The 26,245-nt window shown below is 39.7% G+C and overlaps 2 gene segments (V, D, J or C); both read left to right on the plus strand.

Moving 5' to 3' along the window:
* LOC108697575 overlaps window positions 1-26,245 on the plus strand; it is a 321,745-nt gene that overhangs the window by 172,819 nt on the left and 122,681 nt on the right.
* Window positions 6,891-24,746, plus strand: LOC108719522. The segment is given in 2 exon segments: window positions 6,891-7,037; window positions 24,111-24,746. Coding segments are annotated over 2 exon segments (387 nt in total).

Here is a 26,245-nt window from a genome sequence, read left to right on the forward strand (position 1 = left end):
AACAGGCTCAGGTTTATTTAATACAACATGTTTCGAGCGATGTGGCTCTTTTTCAAGTGTTGCCACATGCATACCTCCCAACTGTCCAGTTTTTAGAGGGACAGTCCCTCTTTTGACAGCTCAACCCGCAGTCCCTCGTTTGTACTGGAAAGTCCCGTTTTTCTCTGCACTGAACAGGCAGAAAAAGAAACAATGTTTCTAACTTAATTGGCTTTTGGAAGAGAGCCCACAACAGCAGAAAAGATACTTTTGTAACAATTTTGAGATAATAAGTAATTGTAACAATATAAGATAACAGGTCTCTTGGGGAAACTGTGACTCACAGCCTAAAGGGCAATTCACCTTCATTAGCAAAACTGTAATAACTGGAAAAAAAACACAGAAATGTGTTCAAACTTTCATAACCTGCCAAATTTTGTAAAATTAACATGGTAATTAGGGGATGTGGCCACAAAAATGTGTGTGGTCAAAACTGTTTGCCGCACTGCACACGGCAACTTTTTTGTCCCTCTTTTTATTTACAAAATGTTAGGAGGTATGTTGCCGCTTGTGTACCACATGGGAGTCCATCAATCATCAGGCCATGTCACTATGGGATTGTTTCCTACAAAGGGAGATATTAAAATTGTGTATGATAGAGCTGTGGCTGCTAACTGTAGGGATCTTTTGGAAAGTAAAGGTAATCGTAAGACACTTTCTTGTGCTGGACAATTGAGATCAGTCGCTAACTCAGGTTTTCCCTGTATTATCACTAGATATTCCAGGGACAGCCCATATTTACAAAAACATTGGAGAGTTTTAAAGAAGAACTAAACCCCCATTTTAATAAAAAAAAACCCTGCCCTCCATAGTCCCCCTCCCTGCTCCCCCTGCACAGGAGCTGTCACCTGAAGTAATAATCCAAAATTATTTTCTATAAGGTTTGTCAAGCAAAATAAACTTTATTTATACTATACAGCTTCTTTACATTTTGTTTCCATCAGTCTCAGCATTCACAGTAACATAGAGCAGGCAGCAGCCATTATGTGGACACTGTAATTAAGTAAAGCTTTGCTTCTAGCCAAAATCTTGTTTATGTGTCAGAATTGTGGACCTGATGCCCATGAATTGGCTGCACAATTAGGCGGCAAGAAGGGAGGTGGGGGGAATGTGGGGAGTGCAGTTTGCTTCTAGAAAGTGTTGCATAAAAGGTGAAAGCAATTTCCTGCACCTCCATGATTGACAGCTATGATTTTTAAATACATTTATAACAGGTATGGATATTTTAATTAAAAAAAGAATTTGAAAAGACTTTTATTATACAGCTTTTTATGTCTGTGTGACAGGTCCCCTTTAACACAAGTAAGAGTCAGTGCAGCGGAGCTCACGGGGGCCATCTTTAGCCGCTTTGGTAATCTCAGTAAGGAAGCGCCGTATTGGCGTATGTACAGTTGGAGCATTTTCCCAGTTCGCTACAACTGCACATGTGCCGAATGTGTCAAAAATTACCGAAGCCCCAGAAGAAAACCCGAAGATTAGTGAAGCAGCTGAAGATAGCCCCCGTGAGCTCCGCTGACAACAAGGGGTAATTACTGGCTATGGGGTATTTACTTGTGTTAACTCCTGTGTGGGGGGGGAGCAGGAAGGGGGACTATGGAGGGTAGGGGGTAGTGGGTTTTTATTAGAAAGGGGGTTGAATTCTCCTTTAAGGCAAAATCATATTTTGAAAACCATTTTACCCACTCAACCGGATTTCAATTTTAAGAAAGGAAAAAGCCTTGGTTTGTATTTGTCCCCTAGTTTATTTATGGACCGTAAATATACAAATTATTCTAATTAGCTGGATGTGAAAGGTTGTTATTTTTATGGCAGGTCACATTGTCATGTCTGTAGTTTTATGAAACCATCGAAGGAATTTGTTGCCAGTAATAATCCCAGGCGGTATCTATATAATTACCTGTATTTGTTGAATTCAATATAAAACTAATAGACCAGTCGCAAAACGTATATCAGAACATATGAACTGTGTCTCTAGGGGGGACTAGGGATGTAGCGAACTGCCGATTTGGTGTTCGCGAACGCCGTTTGCGAACACCGGCAAAAAATGCTAACGTTCGCGAACAGTTCGCGAACTTCGAACACCCGCTAAAATCGTTCGATTTTTAGCGGTCGAAGGAATTCGAATGGTCGAATGGTCGAACGATTTGTATTCGAATCGAACGCGAACTCAAAATGCGAACGTCGCGCGACGTTCGCGAACATTCGGCGGACGCGAACGGTCGAAGTTCACGCGAACAAGTTCGCTACATCCCTAGGGGGGACAAGAGTTCTGCTGATGCAAAATATCTGATTGAACAACATGAAGGCAGACTTTGTGTTTCACAGGTTATTGGAATTACAGAGATGACTGTTCCGCTGCTGCCAATTAGATGGACCTCTGTCTGTAATCAGCACTGAGTGATGCACAAATGTACAATAGACCAGAAGTGACTTATCTACTCAAAGGGGAAAAAGTAAAGATGGGGACAAAGAAGCTGCGAGACTCTGGAAGCACAATATGCCCCTTCCTGAAGGAAAAGCACTTTACTCCTTTATGGGACTCACAAGGGCTGATCCTGCCATGAGGCAAGCCCCCACTGGTAACTTTAGAGGAGACATTTTGTGCAAAAAATAAGAACGTACCAATGCGCTATACTCATTTATATATAGAAGAATTGTGCTTAAAAAAGTAGTGTTTCAGGCTGATTATTAAATATGTAAGGACCCATAGGGTTAAAATGCCCCTATGGCTTTAATTTCCTACCCTTCCTCCTTTTTCTTAGTTGCTGGGCAAAAGCCCATGCATCTAGTTTACATTTCACCTATCCAGTTATTGGCCAAGAGGTGTAATGACCACTTCCTGCCACACTTCAATATAGTACTGGTAAAGGGGTGGATCTTCCTCTTTGTCTGATGGTGTCCTGACTGACTGGTTGTTCCCACTGAGCCTGGGTACACCAAGGCACGGTAAAGCCATTGCCCTAAAGGGACCTGAACCTCTAGTGTCTGAGTCGGGGAACGAGGTTAGCTAGAGACAGGGTTATATCTGTTATAAACTCTCTAGGAGAGTGAGCTAAAGAGTAAAGATAGTAAGAGCAGCTTTGTGCTCTATCGAGGATCTGTAGCAGGGAGTAGCTTCCCAAGGCTCCTAGATTGTCTTTAGTGATAGGACCACAGTGTATAGGGTGTCAGTCTTAGACTCCTTCTCCCTGACCACTCCTCTGGGTGGGATCTGGACCATCTGTCTGGTGATCTGTCTGGTGATGTTTCTTACTGCTTGACTACAATGCCTATGGGAGTCACATTCCTCAGCTGTTCCTCAGTGTTATCCAACCTGTTTCAGCATACTAATATATTGTATATACCTCATGACTGTAAGTAAACGTGGGGATATTTGTCTTGTACAAATAAACTGTCACTCCTTTGTTTCACCATAAGAACCTCCTGGTGTCCGTTATTCCTAGTTTTATTGCACAGTAGCCTGAGAGATGTAGTTACACTAAACCGTTCCTGAAATCTTCCACTTAGCAAAGGCCTTAGCCTGGAGAGTCACATGTAACCCATGCTCTTATCACTAGCTGGACATTAACTACTTTTAGTCTGCCTAGCCCAAGTTAGCATTAAAAATATTTCTAAAAAAAAAAATCCTAATAATTCCTCCCTTCTCTTCCACCTACTGCTCCCTGAATTCCCAGGCTTTGCAGGCACTCAGCTCACTTTACTGTAGTGTAGGAACCAATCAGCAGCTAGCAGGACCTTATAGGAAACTGAAACATATTTGCTTGTGTGAGTGCCGGGCTGTGATTGGCTGTCCCCCTCCTACTGTGCTTATGGCAGGGACCGTTAGGACACACCCACCCCTCATTTAAAACAAGGACAGGGACCGGTGAACATCTATAGGGAGCTCTAATAAAGGGGCTATTTTTAGCACCAGAAGCAACACAATATATTACTCATAATTGCCTACAAAAATGTGTTTTTTTAATTCATCCTACATGTCTCCGTTAATAGTTGAATTTCAGTTGTTTTAAACAAAAATTTGTCTCTTCTAGTGCAGAAAGTGCAAAAGCATTCTCTCCACTAGTGATGCGCCCCCCAACCTTGACCCGCTCTGACACCAAAAAGGTCAACCTGGAGCAAGTGTGGGGGGTGGGCGATATCAGTGCTGCTGGCTCAGATTGAAGCAGTCCCAGGAATGCCTCTAGGACACACCTTACTACGTCATATTCCCCAGCCTTGTATTCAGACTACAATGGTAGATGAAAATATTGCTCTAAGGGAAGAGGCTCAAAAACTGTCAGGAAGAAGATTGTCAAAGAGAAAGAATGTGAGGATTGAAGGTATATCAGAAATAGTGAGTAATGATAAACTGTGCACATATATTAGAAATCTAAGTTTTACAAAACAGCCAGATCTGCCACTGGAAGCCTGGAGAATGGACAGGACACACAGGCCACTGGGTAACAGGTTGACCCCTCCCAATCAATCCAGAGACGTGGTCACTCATCTTCATTACTTTGAATGTAAACAATCTAGTAAACTGAAGTATACTAACAATCATTCAAGTCATTTTATTCACCAAAGAGACAAAATTAAAATCAATTCAATGATATTTTACCTTTCAGTTTGGTTGTAAGATGGGTCATGAAGGCAGTTACATTGAGACTCCATATTTCTTACTGCTGGGGCTTCTTATTTTGCCTAGTGGTTTCCAAGGATGGGAGGCAATATACAATCTGTGATGCCGGATGTACGGAGATAGAACATTCAAATACCCAACAATATACTTTTTATTCATATCCTCACCAAACACAAGCAAGAATTAATGCTTTTTTTTCCCTATTGTCTCATATGCCAAAGATATACATAAAATTGCCTGGGCTGACCATGTTCCAATAGAATTCCACCTGAAGTCATCGCCTTCTTACCAGAGATTCAGTTCATAGAGACTCAATGAATTGCTGACCTGAGACTATAGAAAAGAAATATATACACCGTATATACCCAAGTATAAGCCGAGTTTTTCAGCATCCAAAATGTGCTGAAAAAGTCTACCTCAGCTTATACTCGGGTCAACGGTACCAGACCCGAGTAGCTGAGATTGCAGTCACTTTTAATCATTCCTATACCAACAGTTCACTTGGGGAGAGACTGCAATATCCCACAATGTCCTCTGTTGGTTATATGAAAGAATAACAGTGACTGCAATATCACACAGCACCCTCTGTTGGTTATATGAATGAATAACAGGGACTGCAATATCACACAGCGCCATCTGTTGGTTGTATGAAAGAATAACAGTGCGCCCTCTGTTGGTTATATGAAAGATTAACAGTGACTGCAATATCACACAGCACCCTCTGTTGGTTATATGAAAGAATAGCAGTGACTGCAATATCACACAGCGCCATCTGTTGGTTATATGGAAGAATAACAGTGACTGCAATATCACACAGTGCCCTCTGTTGGTTATATGAAAGATTAACAGTGACTGCAATATCACACAGCGCCCTCTGTTGGTTATACGAAAGATTAACAGTGACTGCAATATCACACAGCGCCCTCTGTTGGTTATACGAAAGATTAACAGTGATGGCAATATCACACAGCGCCCTCTGTTGGTTATACAAAAGATTAACAGTGATGGCAATATCAAACAGCACCCTCTGCACATGGTAGTGGGACAGTGGGACAATGCACACAGTAATCCGTTTGGCAAATCTCTGTCACCATCAACTTTGCAAAGAAGTCCGGTTGATCGCTGGGGGGGTCGCTTTGGCAGAATGTGCGCTGCTGGGAGACAGGGCTGTAGTTGTATCTAGGCTTATACTAGAGTCAATACGTTTTCCCAGTTTTCGTAGGTAAAATTAGGTACCTCGGATTATACTCGGGTCGGCTTATACTAGAGTATATATGGTACACACAACTTCATTATTACTTTACAAATAATGAGGACTTCAATGACACTATCTGCACATTGTGGGAAGCCTTCATGGCAGTGCTCAGCGTTTCTTAAGTTGTGATAACTTTATTTCATAATAAGCAGCTTACCCAATTGGCTCTGCTAGGAAATAAAGTAATTTAAAATTATAAACTATTATATTTTTTAAAGTAAAGTACACCTAGAGGCTGATTTACCAGGGGTCGATTTTCTAGTTCATGGGAGTTATTTTAAACTCCCATAAACTCTCAAGAACTCGAAATTCAACTAATTGCAATTTAATAAAAAAAATCAAATTTGTTCAACTCGGGTGAATAGGATTGACCTCCAATTCGATCCCAGGACGTATTCCATAGGCTTAAACAGCATTTCAGCAGGTTTAAGGTGGTGAATAGTCAAATTTGAGTTCTTAAAAGGCCAGTGTATGATAAATTTCGAATATATAATTCAAATTTAAAAAAAAAAAATCAATTTGAATTTAAACAATTCCCTAGTCGAATTTGACAGTTTTGGCCATAAAAAAAACTCGAAAATTCGAATTTCAATTCGAACCTTGATAACTCTGCCCCCTAATTGGTCAGATTGAAAGCTGTATACATATATACAGTAACTTTACTAAAAGCAACTTTAAATTCCACCACCTGAGGAGTGGATTAATAGAACACACACTCTGGTTAGTAATTGAGCAGCTATTATTTTGATGTTTATACAGGGCAATGATGTGACAATGGGAACCAGAAAGGAAAGTAAATCCTTTCCAACTATGTATTGTGTTGCCCCTTATGGTTAGTCCACAGTATATGATATGTTATATCTCTGTTCTTTAACAGTTAATATAAATAATATAAATAATAGTGGAAAACAATAATATAGCTTGTCAGCTCACTGTGTCTGTGGGGTTGGTTGGTGTTTTGCATAGAGACATTGTGTGGCTAAACTGCAGCTGCTATAAAAGTGTCAGTGTCCCTGTGCCATATTAATGATCTGTATGTGTCACAGTGCATAGATAGAGACATGTCTTATCCCACTTATCTACTGCTGCTGCTGCTACTGGGGATCCTCCTGATCTTTATCCAAGGTGAGTGTAGCCTCAGTGTATCTTATGTTTCCTTTAGTTAAAATTATAACAGAGTTCAGAAAAAAATATTGGTGTAATATAAAGGTAGATATTTATGATATGTTCTTCTCACTTCCAATCCTCAGGTTCCTATGGGCATATTGTACTGACTCAGTCTCCAGATTATGTCTCTGTGTCACCAGGAGAAACTGTCACCATCACATGTAAAGCCAGTAGCAGTGTTATTGACATAGCCTGGTACCAACAGAAATCAGGGCAGCCACCAAAGCTGCTGATCTATTGGGCAAACACCCGACACACAGGGACCCCAGAGCGGATCAGCGGCAGTGGGTCTGGAACTGATTTCACTCTTACAATCAGCAGAATGGAAGCAGAAGATGCAGCAGATTATTACTGTCGGTATCATGGTGCTACCCCTCTCACACAGTGATACAGAGCTGAACAAAAACCTCCTTCCTCTTTCTATAAAAGCTTCAATTACACACACTGTATAACATCTTACTGAGATATCAGACTTCTTACTCTGCTGCCCTCCTGGCTAAGGGGTTGATGGTAATTATTGAGAAACCAATTTATTTTGCCTCGTGTGGGTGCTCCTATGGGCTCTGGGAGCCCCCTGATTAATTTCTCTTCTATAGTAAAGATGGGGAAGTATTGAGCAGTGAATAGGTTTCAACATTTACATTTAGAGGCACATTTATCAAAGGTCAAATTTCAAATTCAATTGAGTCTTTTTTAACTCTAATACATTTGAATATACTCATAATTTGTTTGGGGTTATTTAATAAAAAAAAAATAAAAAAATTGAATTTATTAAAAAAAATTATATATCTAAAATCGCACAAATTTTGCCGACTTGAAAACTGTAATCAAATTCGAATCAAATTTGACTAAACTTGATTTGAGTTTTTACTTGAATGTCAGGAAGGCTAGTAGCATGTCCAAATGGGTCCCTGAACCTCTGCCATTGACTTGTACATGAACTCTGCAATTTTTAGGTGGTGAATAGTCAAATTCAAATTTTTAAACGGCAAGAGTTTGATAAATCTCAAAATTTTAATTAGAATTAAAATTCAAATCAAGTTTGGATAATTCACAATTCCAATTTGAGTGTTTTGACCATTGAAAAAAAAATTGAAAATTCGAATTTTCAATTCAACTCTTAATAAATCTGCACGTCATACTTATGTATTTACTAAACATCCCTGTACTTCCCCAAGGGTCTTTGCAATGCCAGTTAAGTGCAATCAAAGCACATTGTAAAATTTGAGTAAACATTTCTTCATAAGGGAAATATTATGAAATCAAAAAAACTGCCACATTAAGAACCAACTTTGACTGTTAGTAATTTGGATGTTGCTGGTGCAGGATATGTACTGACATGTGGGGCATTTGCAGAACATGATTGGCTGAGGCAAGTGCTGTGGAGCAGTCATGGTATCAAGGGACATTTCTCCATCTGTATGTACTGGTGTGTATCTGTCATGCTTGTTTGTCACTTCTGCTGTCAGTTCATAAAGTGAATAAGACTTTTACTGTTCGTGCTTGAGCAGTGAGGAGTGCTAATTGCACCCCTTTGTGTATACAGAGCACTTGTGTCCAGGGCAATGGCTCTGCACGCTCTGAATGTGTTTCTGGGGAAGCCCCTTTTGCACCATTACAGCACACTGGTTGGGGGGTTATTTATTAAAGTCCGAATGCAAGTTTTTTTACTATAAAATCAGAATTTTTTGTGAAAAAAAAAACGATTTTTGTGATTTATTATACTCTGAACATGGAAAAAGTCAGAATATGAAAATCAGGGATCTCAGACCTGCTGAGGTTGTATATAAGTCAATGGAAGGAGTCCTGAAGATATCCTGATCTGCATTGGGTTTCGTGCAAAAATCCGAAGATTTAGTCATTTTCGGGCAAAAATCTGAAAATTGCCAATCTCCCAGTCAGCTTACAGAGGAGCCAGAAGATGGATGCGTGGAACTTTGCTGGAAGAATCTGCGCCGAGGGGTAAGTATGGATTATGGGGTACTTCCCCAGGGGGGTAGTTAGCCTGGGGGGAGGAGGGAGGGAGGTCTACCTGGGGTGAGGGGTACGGGGTTTTTTCCCAACAGGTTGATTTCTCCTTTAATGAACCCTTATCGTAGTATGTAAACCATTTGCTACTACATACTGCAAAGTCTGAGGGATAGCATTAATTGTATGAATAAAATTCAGAATGTAGTTTGGAAGTCATCTTATATGTGGGTAACCTTGGATGTATATTCGTTATATTCCTCCATTGATCAGGATCGGGGGTATCTGCAATTCGTTTTTGGTTGGAACACTTTGGATTATATGTTGATGTGCAAAATGAATTTATGATTCAGGCTTTATATTACCTTTTGAGTACTGACTACTTTATGTTTAATGGTTCCTTTTACCTCCAGAAGAGACGGGCTGTGATGGGGGTGCGGTTTGCACCCTCATATTCAAGTACGGGGATACTAATCTATTTCACAAACATGCAATTAGTTATTTTCATTATATAGATGATCTGATTTTTATTTGAGAGGGTGATAATACTTCAGTTGAGGAATTTTTCCATTATTGTACCAGCACAGGCTGGGGTTTCTCTTTCACTAATGAGACAAGCTCCAATGAAATATCCTTTTTTGGACATTACATTTACAGCCGATGTTGAAATGATAGGTACGGATCTGTACCGGAAACCCATTACTCAGAACACTGTGCTCCATATGAATAATAGTCATCCCACGCATGTTCTACGGGGTGTTCCCTTTTAGTCCGTTTTTAAGATTGCGCAGAATCTTTACCACATGGGAGTCCATCAATCATCAGGCCATGTCACTATGGTATCGTTTCCAACAAAGGGAGATAATAAAATTGTGTATGATAGAGCTGTGGGTGCTAACTGTAGGGATCTTTTGGAAAGTAAAGGTAATCATAATACACTTTCTTGTGCTGGACAGTTGAGATCAGAACTTCGGTTTTTCCTGTATTATCACTACATATTGCAGGGATTGATATTTACAGAGAGCAGTACAAAAACATTGGAGTGTTTTAAGGCAAGATCCTGTTTTGAAAACCATTTTACCCTCTCAACCGGGTTTCACTTTTAAAGGACAAGGAAAGCCTTTAACTACATTCCTACACTACAATAACTAAAAAATTTTTTAAAATCTCACCTATCTCCTGTAGCGCTGTGTTGAACTTACCTCTCTCTTCCCATATTCGCCGCCGCCATGTTCTGCTCAGTGACGCGATAAAGATGGTGCCTGTGAGCTGAAGGAGCATGCGCCAGAACAATTGTGGGGGTGAGCGATGCTTTCAGTCTGAAATTGTGCTCAGAAATAGTGTTAAATGCTCATGCGCTGCCACCTAGTATGATCTACTGTGCAGACACCTCAGTCTTGGTCTTGCTGCAGGATTGATTTATGTGAATTCTTATTCATTAGCATTTTTTTTTTACAAAAGCGATTCTGATCACACAAACGGCAGGAGAATGAGCAGGCTTAAAAGGCAGTATGAGACCAGCAGAGGTATACCTCTTATACAAATGATATTCTTAATTGGCCTTTCCTTGTCCGTTAAGAAAGGAAAAAGCCTTGGTTCTTTTTTGTCCCCTAGTTTATTTTTGGACTGTAAATATACAGATTCTTCTTATTAGCTGGATGTGAAGGGTTGTTATAGGTGTGGCAGGTCACATTGTCATGCCTGTAGTTTTATGAAACCATCAAAGGAATTTGTCGCCAGAAATAATCCCAGGCGGTACAAGATTGAATTTTATGCTATTTGTAGTACAAGTCGGGTTATCTATATAATTACCTGTAATATTGTGGAATTCAATATATTGGCAAAACTAATAGACCAGTCACAAAACGTATATCAGAACATATGAACTGTGTCTCTAGGGGGGACAAGAGTTCTGCTGATGCAAAATATCTGATTGAACAACATGAAGGCAGACTTTGTGTTTCCTTCCAAATAATAAACAAGGTGGCACCTGGAGTTAGGAAAGGTGATTTAGAAATGTCCCTTTTAAGGAGGGAAGTGTTTTGGATTTTACTTTGGGTACAATTACACCCAGGGGATCTAAAAAAAGATAATTTGATGTTATTCATGAAATCAGCCTGTAATATATTTCATTATTAAGCTGCTTATTAGTGCTCTTTAGTAGAGAGTTGAGACATTAGGTCTTTTAGCTAATATTTTAAAAAATTATGTGATTGTGACATTTTATTGTTCTCATTGGATTGTTAGTAACTGATTTTATATGTGTTGCTATATAAGTGTATTGTCAGCAGGGGGCGCACTGGCTTCTGATGAGGTGATTAGTGCAGTCACGAAACACGTTAACCCTTTAAGTGCCAGCAGAATTTCACATTTTGGTTACGCGAAATGCCAGCCGTTTTTAAGCATTTTGTGCTCTCTCACTTTAGGGGCATTTTCTGAGGGGAAACCTATAGTTTACCTAGGAAAACTATACATTGTTTTTTTCGGTAGAAACTGAGCTTTCTAAATCTGCCTGAGTTTTCATGTATTTCCACCTGTGCAAAAAAATTTATAGTGCTAAATAACAAAAAAAAATGAAAAATTACCATTTTTCATTGTATATCAATTTATACCAGAAAAATATTTCATTTTACAGATGAAAATCCAACTGATTTGGAAAGCCTTATGTCTCTCGAACGTGCCAATACCAGATATGTATAGTTTTAGGGAGATTTAGGATTTCTGTACAGCAAAAACTCCCGGCAGTATATTACTGAATTTTGAAAGCACTAAGGCAGAAAACGGCATGCTTTAGATTCCAAGGCAAAAAATCCTGAAACCATAGGTTTACCCCAGAAAACCATACATTTTTGAAAAGTACACATTCTGCCGATTACAAAATGGGTAACTATGTCTCTCTACTCCCAACTACCAAACAGAAAAGCTTGTCTGAACATAGCGGTTTTTCAAAATAAAATTCAAAATTTTGAAAAATCATTTCAAAGGTTTTATTTTGCTGCTCCGCATATCCCAAACTATATTACGTACCAAGAAAAAGCACCTGAAATATGATTGCCAGGGGTCCACTGAACAGTTTGATATCCATTATGCATAGGTTTACCAAAGTATCTGGCATTTAGAGACACAAATATGAAGTTAGCGCATCCAAATTGTTCAGGACTTTACTTCAGCTACTGAGAAATCAACACATTGACTGCATTTTTTGTGGGGTAAAAACACAGAAATATATGTTTACCCCCCAAACCCATATATTTTTGGAAAGAACACATTCTACAGAATCTAAAATGGGTACCCATGCCTTTCTGCTCCAAACTACTGAGTCGCAAGGCTTTCCCAAAATTGTCGGTTTTGGTGAAATATCTGAAAATTGCCTCAAAACTTCAACTTCCCAGCACCATATCACCCATGTATCATTACGTACTAAGAAAAAGCACCCTAAATATGATTGCCAGGGTTCCTCTGAACATTTTGGTGGCCATTGTTCATAAGTTTACCAAAGTATCTGGCATTTAGAGGCCCCAAAATGAAGTTAGCGCATACAAACAGTCCCGTGAGTAACTTCATCTAATGAGAAATCAACACATTGACTGCATTTTTGTGGGGTAAAAACACAGAAATATATGTTTACCCCCCAAAACCCATATATTTTTGGAAAGTACACATTCTACAGAATCTAAAATGGGTACCCATGCCTTTCTGCTCCAAACTACTGAGTCGCAAGGCCTTCCCACAATTGTCGGTTTTGGTGAAATATCTGAAAATTGCCTCAAAGCTTCAACTTCTCAGCACCATATCACCCATGTATCATTACGTACTAAGAAAAAGCACCCTAAATATGATTGCCAGGGTTCCTCTGAACATTTTGGTGGCCATTGTTCATAAGTTTACCAAAGTATCTGGCATTTAGAGGCCCCAAAATGAAGTTAGCGCATACAAACAGTCCCGTGGGTAACTTCAGCTAATGAAAAATCAACACATTGACTGCATTTTTGTGGGGTAAAAACACAGAAATATATGTTTACCCCCCAAAACCCATATATTTTTGGAAAGTTCACATTCTACAGAATCTAAAATGGGTACCCATGCCTTTCTGTTCCAAACTACTGAGTCGCAAGGCTTTCCCACAATTGTCGGTTTTGGTGAAATATCTGAAAATTGCCTCAAAGCTTCAACTTCTCAGCACCATATCACCCATGTATCGTTACGCACCAAGAAAAAACACCCTAAATATGATTGCCAGGGTTCCTCCAAACAGTTTGGTGGCCATTGTTCATAGGTTTACCAAAGTATCTGGCAGTTAGAGGCCTCAAAATGAAGTTAGCGCATACAAATAGTCCTGTGGGTAACTTCATCTAATGAAAAATCAACACATTGACTGCATTTTTGTGGGGTAAAAACACAGAAATATATGTTTACCCCCCAAACCCATATATTTTTGGAAAGTACACATTCTACCGAATCTAAAATGGGTACCCATGCCTTTCTGCTCCAAACTACTGAGTCGCAAGGCTTTCCCACAATTGTCGGTTTTGGTGAAATATCTGAAAATTTCCTCAAAGCTTCAACTTCTCAGCACCATATCACCCATGTATCGTTACGCACCAAAAAAAAACACCCTAAATATGATTGCCAGGGGTCCTCCAAACAGTTTGGTGCCCACTGTGCATAGGTTTACCAAAGTATATGGCAGTTAGAGGCCCCAAAATGAAGTTAGCGCATACAAATAGTCCTGTGGGTAACTTCAGCTAATGAAAAATCAACACATTGACTGCATTTTTGTGGGGTAAAAACACAGAAATATATGTTTACCCCCCAAACCCATATATTTTTGGAAAGTACACATTCTACCGAATCTAAAATGGGTACCCATGCCTTTCTGCTCCAAACTACTGAGTCGCAAGGCTTTCCCACAATTGTCGGTTTTGGTGAAATATCTGAAAATTGCCTCAAAGCTTCAACTTCTCAGCACCATATCACCCATGTATCGTTACGCACCAAAAAAAAAACACCCTAAATATGATTGCCAGGGGTCCTCCAAACAGTTTGGTGCCCACTGTGCATAGGTTTACCAAAGTATATGGCAGTTAGAGGCCCCAAAATGAAGTTAGCGCATACAAATAGTCCTGTGGGTAACTTCAGCTAATGAAAAATCAACACATTGACTGCATTTTTGTGGGGTAAAAACACAGAAATATATGTTTACCCCCCAAACCCATATATTTTTGGAAAGTACACATTCTACCGAATCTAAAATGGGTACCCATGCCTTTCTGCTCCAAACTACTGAGTCGCAAGGCTTTCCCACAATTGTCGGTTTTGGTGAAATATCTGAAAATTGCCTCAAAGCTTCAACTTCTCAGCACCATATCACCCATGTATCGTTACGCACCAAAAAAAAACACCCTAAATATGATTGCCAGGGGTCCTCCAAACAGTTTGGTGCCCACTGTGCATAGGTTTACCAAAGTATATGGCAGTTAGAGGCCCCAAAATGAAGTTAGCGCATACAAATAGTCCTGTGGGTAACTTCAGCTAATGAAAAATCAACACATTGACTGCATTTTTGTGGGGTAAAAACACAGAAATATATGTTTACCCCCAAACCCATATATTTTTGGAAAGTACACATTCTACCGAATCTAAAATGGGTACCCATGCCTTTCTGCTCCAAACTACTGAGTCGCAAGGCTTTCCCACAATTGTCGGTTTTGGTGAAATATCTGAAAATTGCCTCAAAGCTTCAACTTCTCAGCACCATATCACCCACGTATCGTTACGCACCAAAAAAAAACACCCTAAATATGATTGCCAGGGGTCTTCCAAACAGTTTGGTGCCCACTGTGCATAGGTTTACCAAAGTATATGGCAGTTAGAGGCCCCAAAATGAAGTTAGCGCATACAAATAGTCCTGTGGGTAACTTCAGCTAATGAAAAATCAACACATTGACTGCATTTTTGTGGGGTAAAAACACAGAAATATATGTTTACCCCCCAAACCCATATATTTTTGGAAAGTACACATTATACAGAATCTAAAATGGGTACCCATGCCTTTCTGCCCCAAACTACTGAGTCGCAAGGCTTTGCCAAATTTGGCGGTTTTGGTAAAATATTTTGAAAATTGCCTCAAAGCTTCAACTTTCCAGCATCGTATTGTCCATGTATCATTACCAGCATAAAGCATCCTAAATATAAACATAGGGGTCTACTAAACAGTTTGATGCCCAATGTGCATAGATATACCAAACTATGTGGGGCACAGAGACCCCCAAATGACAATATGTATAGACATTTTCACAGCTGACGCGCTGGCTGCTGCAATATAACCACCCGGTGTGTGTATTATGCGACATTAGACCACCTAACAGTACAGAGACCCCAGAAAACCATATATTTTCAGAAAGTACACATTCTGACGAATCCAATATGGGTAAATATGTGTTCCTACTGCAAACTGTCAAACTGCAAAGCAATGCTGAACGTAACGGTTTTTATCAAATTTCTGAAAATCGTCACAAAGCTTGAATTTTACCCCATTATATGCCCCACATTTCGTAACTTATCAGCATAAAACATCCTGAATATGAACGCCAGGGGTCTACTGAACACTTTGATGCCCAATATGCATAGATATACCAAACTATGTGGCGCACAGAGACCCCCAAATGACAATAGTGTATATACATTTTCACGGCTGACGCACGCTGGCTGCTGCAATATAAGCACCCGGTGTGTGTAATATGCGACATTAGACCCCCCTAACAGTACAGAGACCCCAGAAAACCATATATTTTCAGAAAGTACACATTCTGACGAATCCAAAATGGGTAAATATGTGTTCCTACTGCAAACTGTCAAACTGCAAAGCAATGCTGAACGTAACAGTTTTTATCAAATTTCTGAAAATCGTCACAAAGCTTGAAATTTATCCCATTATATGCCCCACATTTCGTAACTTATCAGCATAAAACATCCTAAATATGAGCGCCAGGGGTCTACTGAACACTTTGATGCCCAAAATGCATAGATATACCAAACTATGTGGCGCACAGAGACCCACAAATGACAATATGTATAGACATTTTCACGGCTGACACGCTGGCTGCAGCAATATAACCACCCGGTGTGTGTGTATTATGCGACATTAGACCACCTAACAGTACAGAGACCCCAGAAAACCATATATTTTCAGAAAGTACACATTCTGACGAATCCAATATGGGTAAATAAGTGTTTCTACTGCAAACTGCCAAACTGCAAAGCAATGCTGAACATAATGGTTTTTATCAAATTTCTGAAAATCGTCACAAAGCTTGAATTTTACCCCATTATATGCCCCACATTTCGTAACTTATCAGCATAAAACATCCTGAATATGAACGCCAGGGGTCTACTGAACACTTTGATGCCCAATATGCATAGATATACCAAACTATGTGGCGCACAGAGACCCCCAAATGACAATAGTGTATACATTTTCACGGCTGACGCGCGCTGGCTGCTGCAATATAAGCACCCGGTGTGTCTAATATGCGACATTAGACCCCCCTAACAGTACAGAGACCCCAGAAAACCATATATTTTCGGAAAGTACACATTCTGACGAATCCAATATGGGTAAATATGTGTTCCTACTGCATACTGTCAAACTGCAAAGCAATGCTGAACGTAACGGTTTTTATCAAATTTCTGAAAATCGTCACAAAGCTTGAATTTTACCCCATTATATGCCCCACATTTCGTAACTTATCAGCATAAAACATCCTGAATATGAACGCCAGGGGTCTACTAAACACTTTGATGCCCAATATGCATAGATATACCAAACTATGTGGCGCACAGAGACCCCCAAATGACAATAGTGTATACATTTTCACGGCTGATGCGCGCTGGCTGCTGCAATACAAGCACCTGGTGTGTGTAATATGCGACATTAGACCCCCCTAACAGTACAGAGACCCCAGAAAACCATATATTTTCAGAAAGTACACATTTTGACGAATCCAATATGGGTAAATATGTGTTCCTACTGCAAACTGTCAAACTGCAAAGCAATGCTGAACGTAACGGTTTTTATCAAATTTCTGAACATCGTCACAAAGCTTGAATTTTACCCCATTATATGCCCCACATTTCGTAACTTATCAGCATAAAACATCCTAAATATGAGCGCATGGGGTCTACTGAACACTTTGATGCCCAATATGCATAGATATACCAAACTATGTGGCGCACAGAGACCCCCAAATGACAATATGTATAGACATTTTCACGGCTGACGCGCTGGCTGCTGCAATATAACCACCCAGTGTGTGTATTATGCGACATTAGACCACCTAACAGCACAGAGACCCCAGAAAACCATATATTTTCAGAAAGTACACATTTTGACGAATCCAATATGGGTAAATAAGTGTTTCTACTGCAAACTGCCAAACTGCAAAGCAATGCTGAACATAACGGTTTTTATCAAATTTCTGAAAATCGTCACAAAGCTTGAATTCTACCCCATTATATGCCCCACATTTCGTAGCTTATCAGCATAAAACATCCTAAATATGAGCGCCAGGGGTCTACTGAACACTTTGATGCCCAATATGCATAGATATACCAAACTATGTTGCGCACAGAGACCCCCAAATGACAATATGTATAGACATTTTCACAGCTGACGCGCTGGCTGCTGCAATATAAGCACCTGGTGTGTGTATTATGCGACATTAGACCCCCCTAACAGTACAGAGACCCCAGAAAACCATATATTTTCAGAAAGTACACATTCTGACGAATCCAAAATGGGTAAATAAGTGTTTCTACAGCAAACTGCCAAACTGCAAAGCAATGCTGAACATAACGGTTTTTATCAAATTTCTGAAAATCGTCACAAAGCTTGAATTTTACCCCATTATGTGCCCCACATTTCGTAACGTATCAGCATAAAACATCCTAAATATGAATGACAGGGGTCTACTGAACACTTTGATGCCCAATATGCATAGATATACCAAACTATGTGGCGCACAGAGACCCCCAAATGGATATATAGTAGATAAAATTTACATAGGCAAAACAAAATAACACAGAACAGTGTGAAATGCAAATAAATCACCAAAAACTAATAAAACCACAAAAATCAATGCTTTTTTTTTTCACACTAGTGTAATCGGCCACCAGAATTACCGTTTGAATATTTTAGCTGGGCCAAATCGATTATACGGGCAGAAACAAGTGAACAACACAAATGCAGAGCTGAAAATGCAATAAAATGGCTAAAAATTCAATAAAATGGCTAAAAATGCACCAAAATACCCAAAATTGCAATATAACCACCAAAATAACATACAAAAGCTATTGCACAGTACGGTTAGCGAATACGCTATTCGGAACGGCAATAAAACATTTTTTTTAGCCCAAAAAGAGACGATGCGATAAGAAAAAAAAAAAAAAAAGCCACAAAGCCATATATGTACATATGCGTGTGCACAACGGGTAAATTGCATGTTATTTGCGCATGTGCGCGTGTGCAAGTGTACATGGGTGCTGTGAGTGTGTGTGACCCCCCCAATCCCCAAAAATCTATGTGTGAGTGTGTGTAAGTGTGAATGTAAGTGTATATTACTGTAATAAGTGTGTGTTGGTGTGTTTGTGTGTTTTTGTGTGTGTAAATGTTACACTTACCTGGGGTAGATGCTGCAGATCGATCAGAAAGGGTCCCACGCAGCAGATCTCCAGCTCCAACGATCATCAGCCATGTGGGGGCGGAGCTGGGCGGAAGTGCGGCGCAGGCAGCAGCAGGACGCATAGGAAACGCGTCCCTGCTGCTGCTTTGGGGCCCCTGGGCGATCGCGCCCCAGGGGCCACACGATCCCCTGCTCTGCTCGTTGTCTAGGGGCAGGGGATCGTGAAGGAGCGGAGCGAGCGGCTCTAACAGCCGCTCCTCCGCTCGCAAACCCGGAAGTGCTGCAGAACGTAGAATCTACGATCTGTGGCACTTTGGTCCTTTGATCCACAGAACGTAGATTCTACGTTCTGTGGCACTTAAAGGGTTAAACTGTGCTCTCCTCTGCCTGTATCTACTGCATATTTCCTTTCAGCTCAATGTTTTCTGTAATAATGCTGCTGTGCATTCACTAATTGAATATTTGTTGTTGGCAACACATTCATGTGAAAACAACACAATGTAAGTAGTTGTAGTAGACTGTAAGCTCCCATGTGAAGGGACTGATGTGTTTGATGATCATCCTATAGAAGGCACTGTTGGTTCTTTATAAATAAAGAATAATAAACAAAAATTAAAAATGAAAACAGCTAGGAGAAATACATATAAAGTTAATATATCCCGCTATATAAATATACTTCACTGCAATATATTGGGTGCCCACAAGATGGCATTGTGTAACAAACTAAATGTGTGAAAAGTATGGCATTGTATTATGACAGTTAAGGTGGCCATACATGGATAGATCCGCTCGTTTGTCGATGTCGCGCGATCCGAAGGGACTTTTAATCCCATCCGATCGAGATCTGGCCGACTTTCGGCCAGATCTCGATCGGGGAAGCCCATCGGGGGTCCCCATACACGGGCCAATAAGCTGCCGACTCGGTCTGTCGGCAGCTTTTATCGGCCCGTGTATGGCCACCTTTAAAGTAATTAAAAGGGGAAAACTATTTTGAAAAGTAATAGTAATAAACACAGGTTTATAGGTAGTGGAAAAAAATAATTTATAAACAATAATTTAGAAAATCGCGCAGGGCAGATTGGTTCACATAGTGAATATATTTGCCCTGCACAAAGTTACATTTATAAATCTGAATAAGATTTTTTTTTTCACACTGTTAATGTCTATAATATGGCAAAAATCGGAGAAAATATTCACAAAACAGTTTTGCAAATTGCGAATTTAAGTTACTGTCAACGCACAATGGGCGCACTCACACAAATACCCGTCTCATTTGCGAGCCATTTGCAAAAATTTATTGTCAATGCGAATTCACAAAAACCGGAAAGACGGCACAGCAGTGCAATATATTAGCGTTCAGGAAAAAACATGGGCAATACAACCATTTGCAAAATTAAACAGATTTATTTTTTGGTGGCTTATTCTACACAGGACAAATTCAGCAGTGAGGGCATCAATCCTTCCAACACTGAGCATCAGACTTCCTTACTTTTTGGGAAACAGGTTATTGGAATTACAGGGATAACTTTTCCCCTACTGCCAATCTAGAAGTGACTTATGCTGTTAAAAGTATAACTGTAGAGATACTAGACCACACATGTGTGCCATGCTGAATAATGAGAGACCTCTGTCTCTAATCGGCACTGAGCGATGCACAAATGTACAATAGACCAGAAGTGACTTATCTACTCAAAGGGGAAAAAGTAAAGATGGGGACAAAGAAGCTGCGAGACTCTGGAAGAACAATATGCCCCTTCCAGAAGAAAAAGCACTTTACTCCATTATGGGAAATCCAACATGGTGGCAGGACAAAGATTGTTCCCGCAGACCCTTGCCTCAGACGGCAGTGAATGTCCAATTATTTGGGGGTGGCAAAAAGCCCTCTCTGGTAACTTTAAAGGAGACATTTTGTGTAAAAAAAATAAGAACGTACCAGTGCATAATACTCATTTATATATATAAGAATTGTGCTTAAAAAAGTAGTGTTTCAGGCTGATTTATTGAATATTTCTGCAAAAACCCTAATAACTCCTCCCTTCTTTTCCACTTCCTGCTCCCTGAATTCCCAGGCTGTGCAGGGGAGGCGGCGGCTCTCAGCTCACTGCACTGTAGGACAGGAACCAATCAGCAGCTAGCAGGACCTGATAGGAAACTGAAGTCTATCTTTGCTTGTGTGACTGCCGGGCTGTGATTGGCTGCCCCCCTTGACCCACTTTGACACCAAAAAGTTCAATCTGGAGGAGGTGTGGGGGGGCGGCATCGTTGCTTTGGAAGCAGCCCCAGGAACTCCTCTGGGACACACCTTACTATCCCAAATTCCCCAGCCTTGTTCTCTATATGCTAAGAGTCAGTGTTTCACCAGTACACAGGGGGTTATTTACAGCTGCAAGTGCAGTTCCTTATGCTACAAATGCTGCACAGACTGTTACTATGGCAGAACTCACTTCCCAGCTTGAGACTCTGCACAATAATCTGATAATCTCGATCTCCAACACAATCAGATAGTTACAGTTACAGATAGCGAGGTAGTTACAGTATTTAAGGGAGAATTTTTTTCTTTGGAAACACAAGAGGCAGATGAGCTCTTACAGAAACAGACTCATACCTCCCAACATTTGGAAATAGAAAGAGGGACAAAATATTTTTTTGACCACTCCCTTTTTTGTGGCCACACCCTCTAATTGCCATGTCATGTCGTGGCAGGTTATGAAAGTTTCTGTGGTTTTTATGTGTTATCACAGTTTTGCTACTGAAGGTGAATTGCCCTTTAAGCTGCAAGTCACAGTTTTCCCAAGACACCTGCTTATCTTAAATTGTTACAATTGTTTCTTTGCTTATCTTAAATTGTTACAAATGTATCTAAATGCACCTGTCACATATTCTGGGCTCTCTGCCAAAAGCAAATTAAGTTAGAAACTTTGTATCTTTTTCTGGCTGTTTAAACCAGGAGATCAAAGAGAAAGTCTGGACAATTCAGTAACAATCTGGGACTGCAGGTTGAGTTGTCAAAAACGGGACTGTCTCGATAGATGAAAATATTGCTCTAAGGGAGGAGGTGAAGAAGCTCACAAATTGTCAGGGAGAAGATCATCAAAGAGACAGAATGTGAGGACTGACAGAAATAATGACTCCTGATGAACTGTGCACATTTATTAAAAATCTGTGTTTTACAATAAAGCCAGATCTGCCACTGGAAGCCTGGAGAATGGACAGGACACACAGGCCACTGGGTAACAGGTTGACCCCCTCCCAATCAATCCAGAGACGTGGTCACTCATCTTCATTACTTTGAATGTAAACAATCTATTAGACTGAAGTATACTAACAATCAACATCATTTTATTCACCAAAGAGACAAAATTAAAATCAATTCAATGATATTTTCCCTTTCAGTTTGGTTGTAAGATGGGTCCTGAAGGCAGTTACATTGAGACTCCATATTTCTTACTGCTGGGGCTTCTTATTTTGCCTAGTGGTTTCCAAGGATGGAAGGAAATATACAATCGGTGATGCCGGCTCTAGCTCTCACTTCTCCACCCAACAGGGAACTTGTGAACAATTTCAGTTTTCCCTCCACTTCTACACCAACAAGGAGCTCACCTGTTTGGAACATTACCTGCACTTAAAGAGTAAAACCTCTCCCCAACCTACACCAGATATGAAAGGTTGTCTCAGCACCCTAGGGACCCTGGGGGACACCACTCATTATAAACAATGTATATGAACCAGACAGAAACCCACTGATATTTCCGAAAGAACTGTTGGAATGGATATCAATTTTGACACAAAAACAATGTAATACTAGGAGACTTTAATGTTATTTGGTCGCAGGAGATAGACAGAGTTACATCATCACATTATCAGAGACCAGATCTTGAAGAAATTACTCATGAGATCCCACAACCAAATAGATGTACGGAGATAGAACATTCAAATACCCAACAATATACTTTTTATTCATATCCTCACCAAACACAAGCAGGAATTAATGCTTTTTTTTCCCTATTGTCTCACATGCCAAAGATATACATAAAATTGCCTGGGCTGACCATGTTCCAATAGAATTCCACCTGAAGTCATCGCCTTCTTACCAGAGATTCAGTTCATAGAGACTCAATGAATTGCTGACCTGAGACTATAGAAAAGAAATATCTATACACACAACTTCATTATTACTTTACAAATAATGAGGACTCCAATGACACTATCTGCACATTGTGGGAAGCCCTCATGTCAGTGCTCAGTGTTTCTTAAGTTGTGATAACTTTATTTCATAATAAGCAGCTTAACCAATTGGCTCTGCTAGGAAATAAAGTATTTTAAAATTATAAACTATTATATTTTTTAAAGTAAAGTACATAGAGAGGCTGATTTACCAGGGGTCGATTTTCTAGTTCATGGGAGTTATTTTAAACTCCCATAAACTCCCAAGAACTCGAAATTCAACTAATTGCAATTTAATAAAAAAAAATCAAAGTTGGCCAACTCGGTTGAATAGGATTGACCTCCAATTTGATCCCAGGACGTCTTCCATAGGCTAAAACAGCATTTCAGCAGGTTTAAGGAGGTGAATAGTCAAATTTGAGTTCTTAAAGGGCCAGTGTATGATACATTTTGAATATATAAATCAAATTTTAAAAAAAAAAATCAATTTGAATTTAAACAATTCCCTAGTCGAATTTGTTAGTTTTGGCCATAAAAAAAACTTGAAAATTCGAATTTCAATTCGAACCTTGATAAAGCTGCCCCCTAATTGATCAGATTGAAAGCTGAATACATATATACAGTAACTTTACTAAAAGCAACTTTAAATTCCACCACCTGAGGAGTGGATTAATAGAACACACACTCTGGTTAGTAATTGAGCAGCTATTATTTTGATGTTTATACAGGGCAATGATGTGACAATGGGAACCAGAAAGGAAAGTAAATCCTTTCCAAATGTGTATTGTGTTGCCCCTTATGGTTAGTCCACAGTAGATCATATGTTATATCTCTGTTCTTTAATAGTTAATATAAATAATATAAATAATAGTGGAAAACAATAATATAGCTTGTCAGCTCATTGTGTTTGTGGGGTTGGTTGGTGTTTTGCATAGAGACATTGTGTGGCTAAACTGCAGCTGCTATAAAAGTGCCAGTGTCCCTGTGCCATATTAATGATCTGTATGTGTCACAGTGCATAGATAGAGACATGTCTTATCCCACTTATCTACTGCTGCTGCTGCTACTGGGGATCCTCCTGATCTTTAGCCAAGGTGAGTGTAGCCTCAGTGTATCTTATGTTTCCTTTAGTTAAAATTATAACAGAGTTCAGAAAAAAATATTGGTGTAATATAAAGATAGATATTTATGATATGTTCTTCTCACTTCCAATCCTCAGGTTCCTATGGGCAGATTGTACTGACTCAGTCTCCAGATTATGTCTCTGTGTCACCAGGAGAAACTGTCACCCTCACATGTAAAGCCAGTAGCAGTGTTACTGACGATGATGGAGACAGTGCTATAGCCTGGTACCAACAGAAATCGGGGCAGGCACCAAAGCTGCTGATCTATGCTGCAAACACCCGACACACAGGGATCCCAGAGCGGATCAGCGGCAGTGGGTCTGGAACTGATTTCACTCTTACAATCAGCAGAATGGAAGCAGAAGATGCAGCAGATTATTACTGTCAGCAGTATGAAGAGTTCCCTCTCACACAGTGATACAGAGCTGAACAAAAACCTCCTTCCTCTTTCTATAGAAGCTTCAGTTACACACACTGTATAACATCTTACTGAGATATCAGACTTCTTACTCTGCTGCCCTCCTGGCTAAGGGGTTGATGGTAATTATTGAGAAACCAATTTATTTTGCCTCGTGTGGGTGCTCATATGGGCTCTGGGAGCCGCCTGATTAATTTCTCTTCTATAGTAAAAATGGGGAAGTATTGAGCAGTGAATGGGTTTCAACATTTACATTTAGAGGCACATTTTTCAAAGGTCAAATTTCGAATTCATGTGAGTTTTTTTTTAACTCTAATACATTTGAATATACTCAAAATTTGTTTGGGGTTATTTAATAAAAAAAAATCAAAAAATTGAATTTATTAAAAAACATTATATATCTAAAATCGCACAAATTTTGCCGACTTGAAAACTGTAATCAAATTCGAATCAAATTTGACTAAACTTGATTTGAGTTTTTACTTGAATGTCAGGAAGGCTAGTAGCATGTCCAAATGGGTCCCTGAACCTCTGCCATTGACTTGTACATGAACTCTGCAATTTTTAGGTGGTGAATAGTCAAATTCAAATTTTTAAACGGCAAGAGTTTGATAAATCTCAAAATTTTAATTAGAATTAAAATTCAAATCAAGTTTGGATAATTCACAATTCCAATTTGGGTGTTTTGACCATTGAAAAAAAAATTTGAAAATTCGAATTTTCAATTCAACTCTTAATAAATCTGCCCGTCATACTTATGTATTTACTAAACATCCCTGTACTTCCCCAAGGTTCTTTGCAATGCCAGTTAAGTGCAATCAAAGCACATTGTAAAATTTGAGTAAACATTTCTTCATAAGGGAAATATTATGAAATCAAATAAACTGCCACATTAAGAACCAACTTTGACTGTTAGTAATTTGGATGTTGCTGGTGCAGGATATGTACTGACATGTGGGGCATTTGCAGAACATGATTGGCTGAGGCAAGTGCTGTGGAGCAGGCATGGTATCAAGGGACATTTCTCCATCTGTATGTACTGGTGTGTATCTGTCATGCTTGTTTGTCACTTCTGCTGTCAGTTCATAAAGTGAATAAGACTTTTACTGTTCCTGCTTGAGCAGTGAGGAGTGCTAATTGCACCCCTTTGTGTATACAGAGCACTTGGCTCTGCACGCTCTGAATGTGTTTCTGGGGAAGCCCCTTTTGCACCATTACAGCACACTGGTTGGGGGTTATTTATTAAAGTCCGAATGCAAGTTTTTTTTTACTATATAATCTGAATGTTTTGTGAAAAAAACTAAAAATTTTTGTCATTTATTATACTCCGAGGATGGAAAAAGTCAGAATACGAAAACCCGGCATCTCAGACCTGCGGAGGTTGTATATAAGTCAATGGAAGAAGTTCCAAAGATATCCTGATCTGCATTGGGTTTCGTGCAAAAATCCGAAGATTTAGTCATTTTCGTGGCAAAAATCTGAAAATTGCCGATCTCCCAGTCAGCTTACAGAGGAGCCGGAAGATGGATGCGTGGAACTTCGCTGGAAGAATCTGCACCGAGGGGTAAGTATGGAGTATGGGGTACTTCTCCAGGGGGGTAGTTAGCCTGGGGGGAGGAGGGAGGGAGGTCTACCTGGGGTGGGGGGTACAGGGTTTTTCCCCACAGGTTGATTTCTCCTTTAATGAACCCTTATCGGAGTATGTAAACCGTTAGCTACTACATACTGCAAAGTCTGAGGGATAGCATTAATTGTATAAATAAAATTCAGAATGTAGTTTGGAAGTCATCTTATATGTGAGTAACCTTGGAT

The sequence above is a fragment of the Xenopus laevis genome, chromosome 1L (genome assembly GCF_017654675.1).
Source record: "Xenopus laevis strain J_2021 chromosome 1L, Xenopus_laevis_v10.1, whole genome shotgun sequence".
NCBI classification, from domain to species: Eukaryota; Metazoa; Chordata; class Amphibia; order Anura; family Pipidae; genus Xenopus; species Xenopus laevis.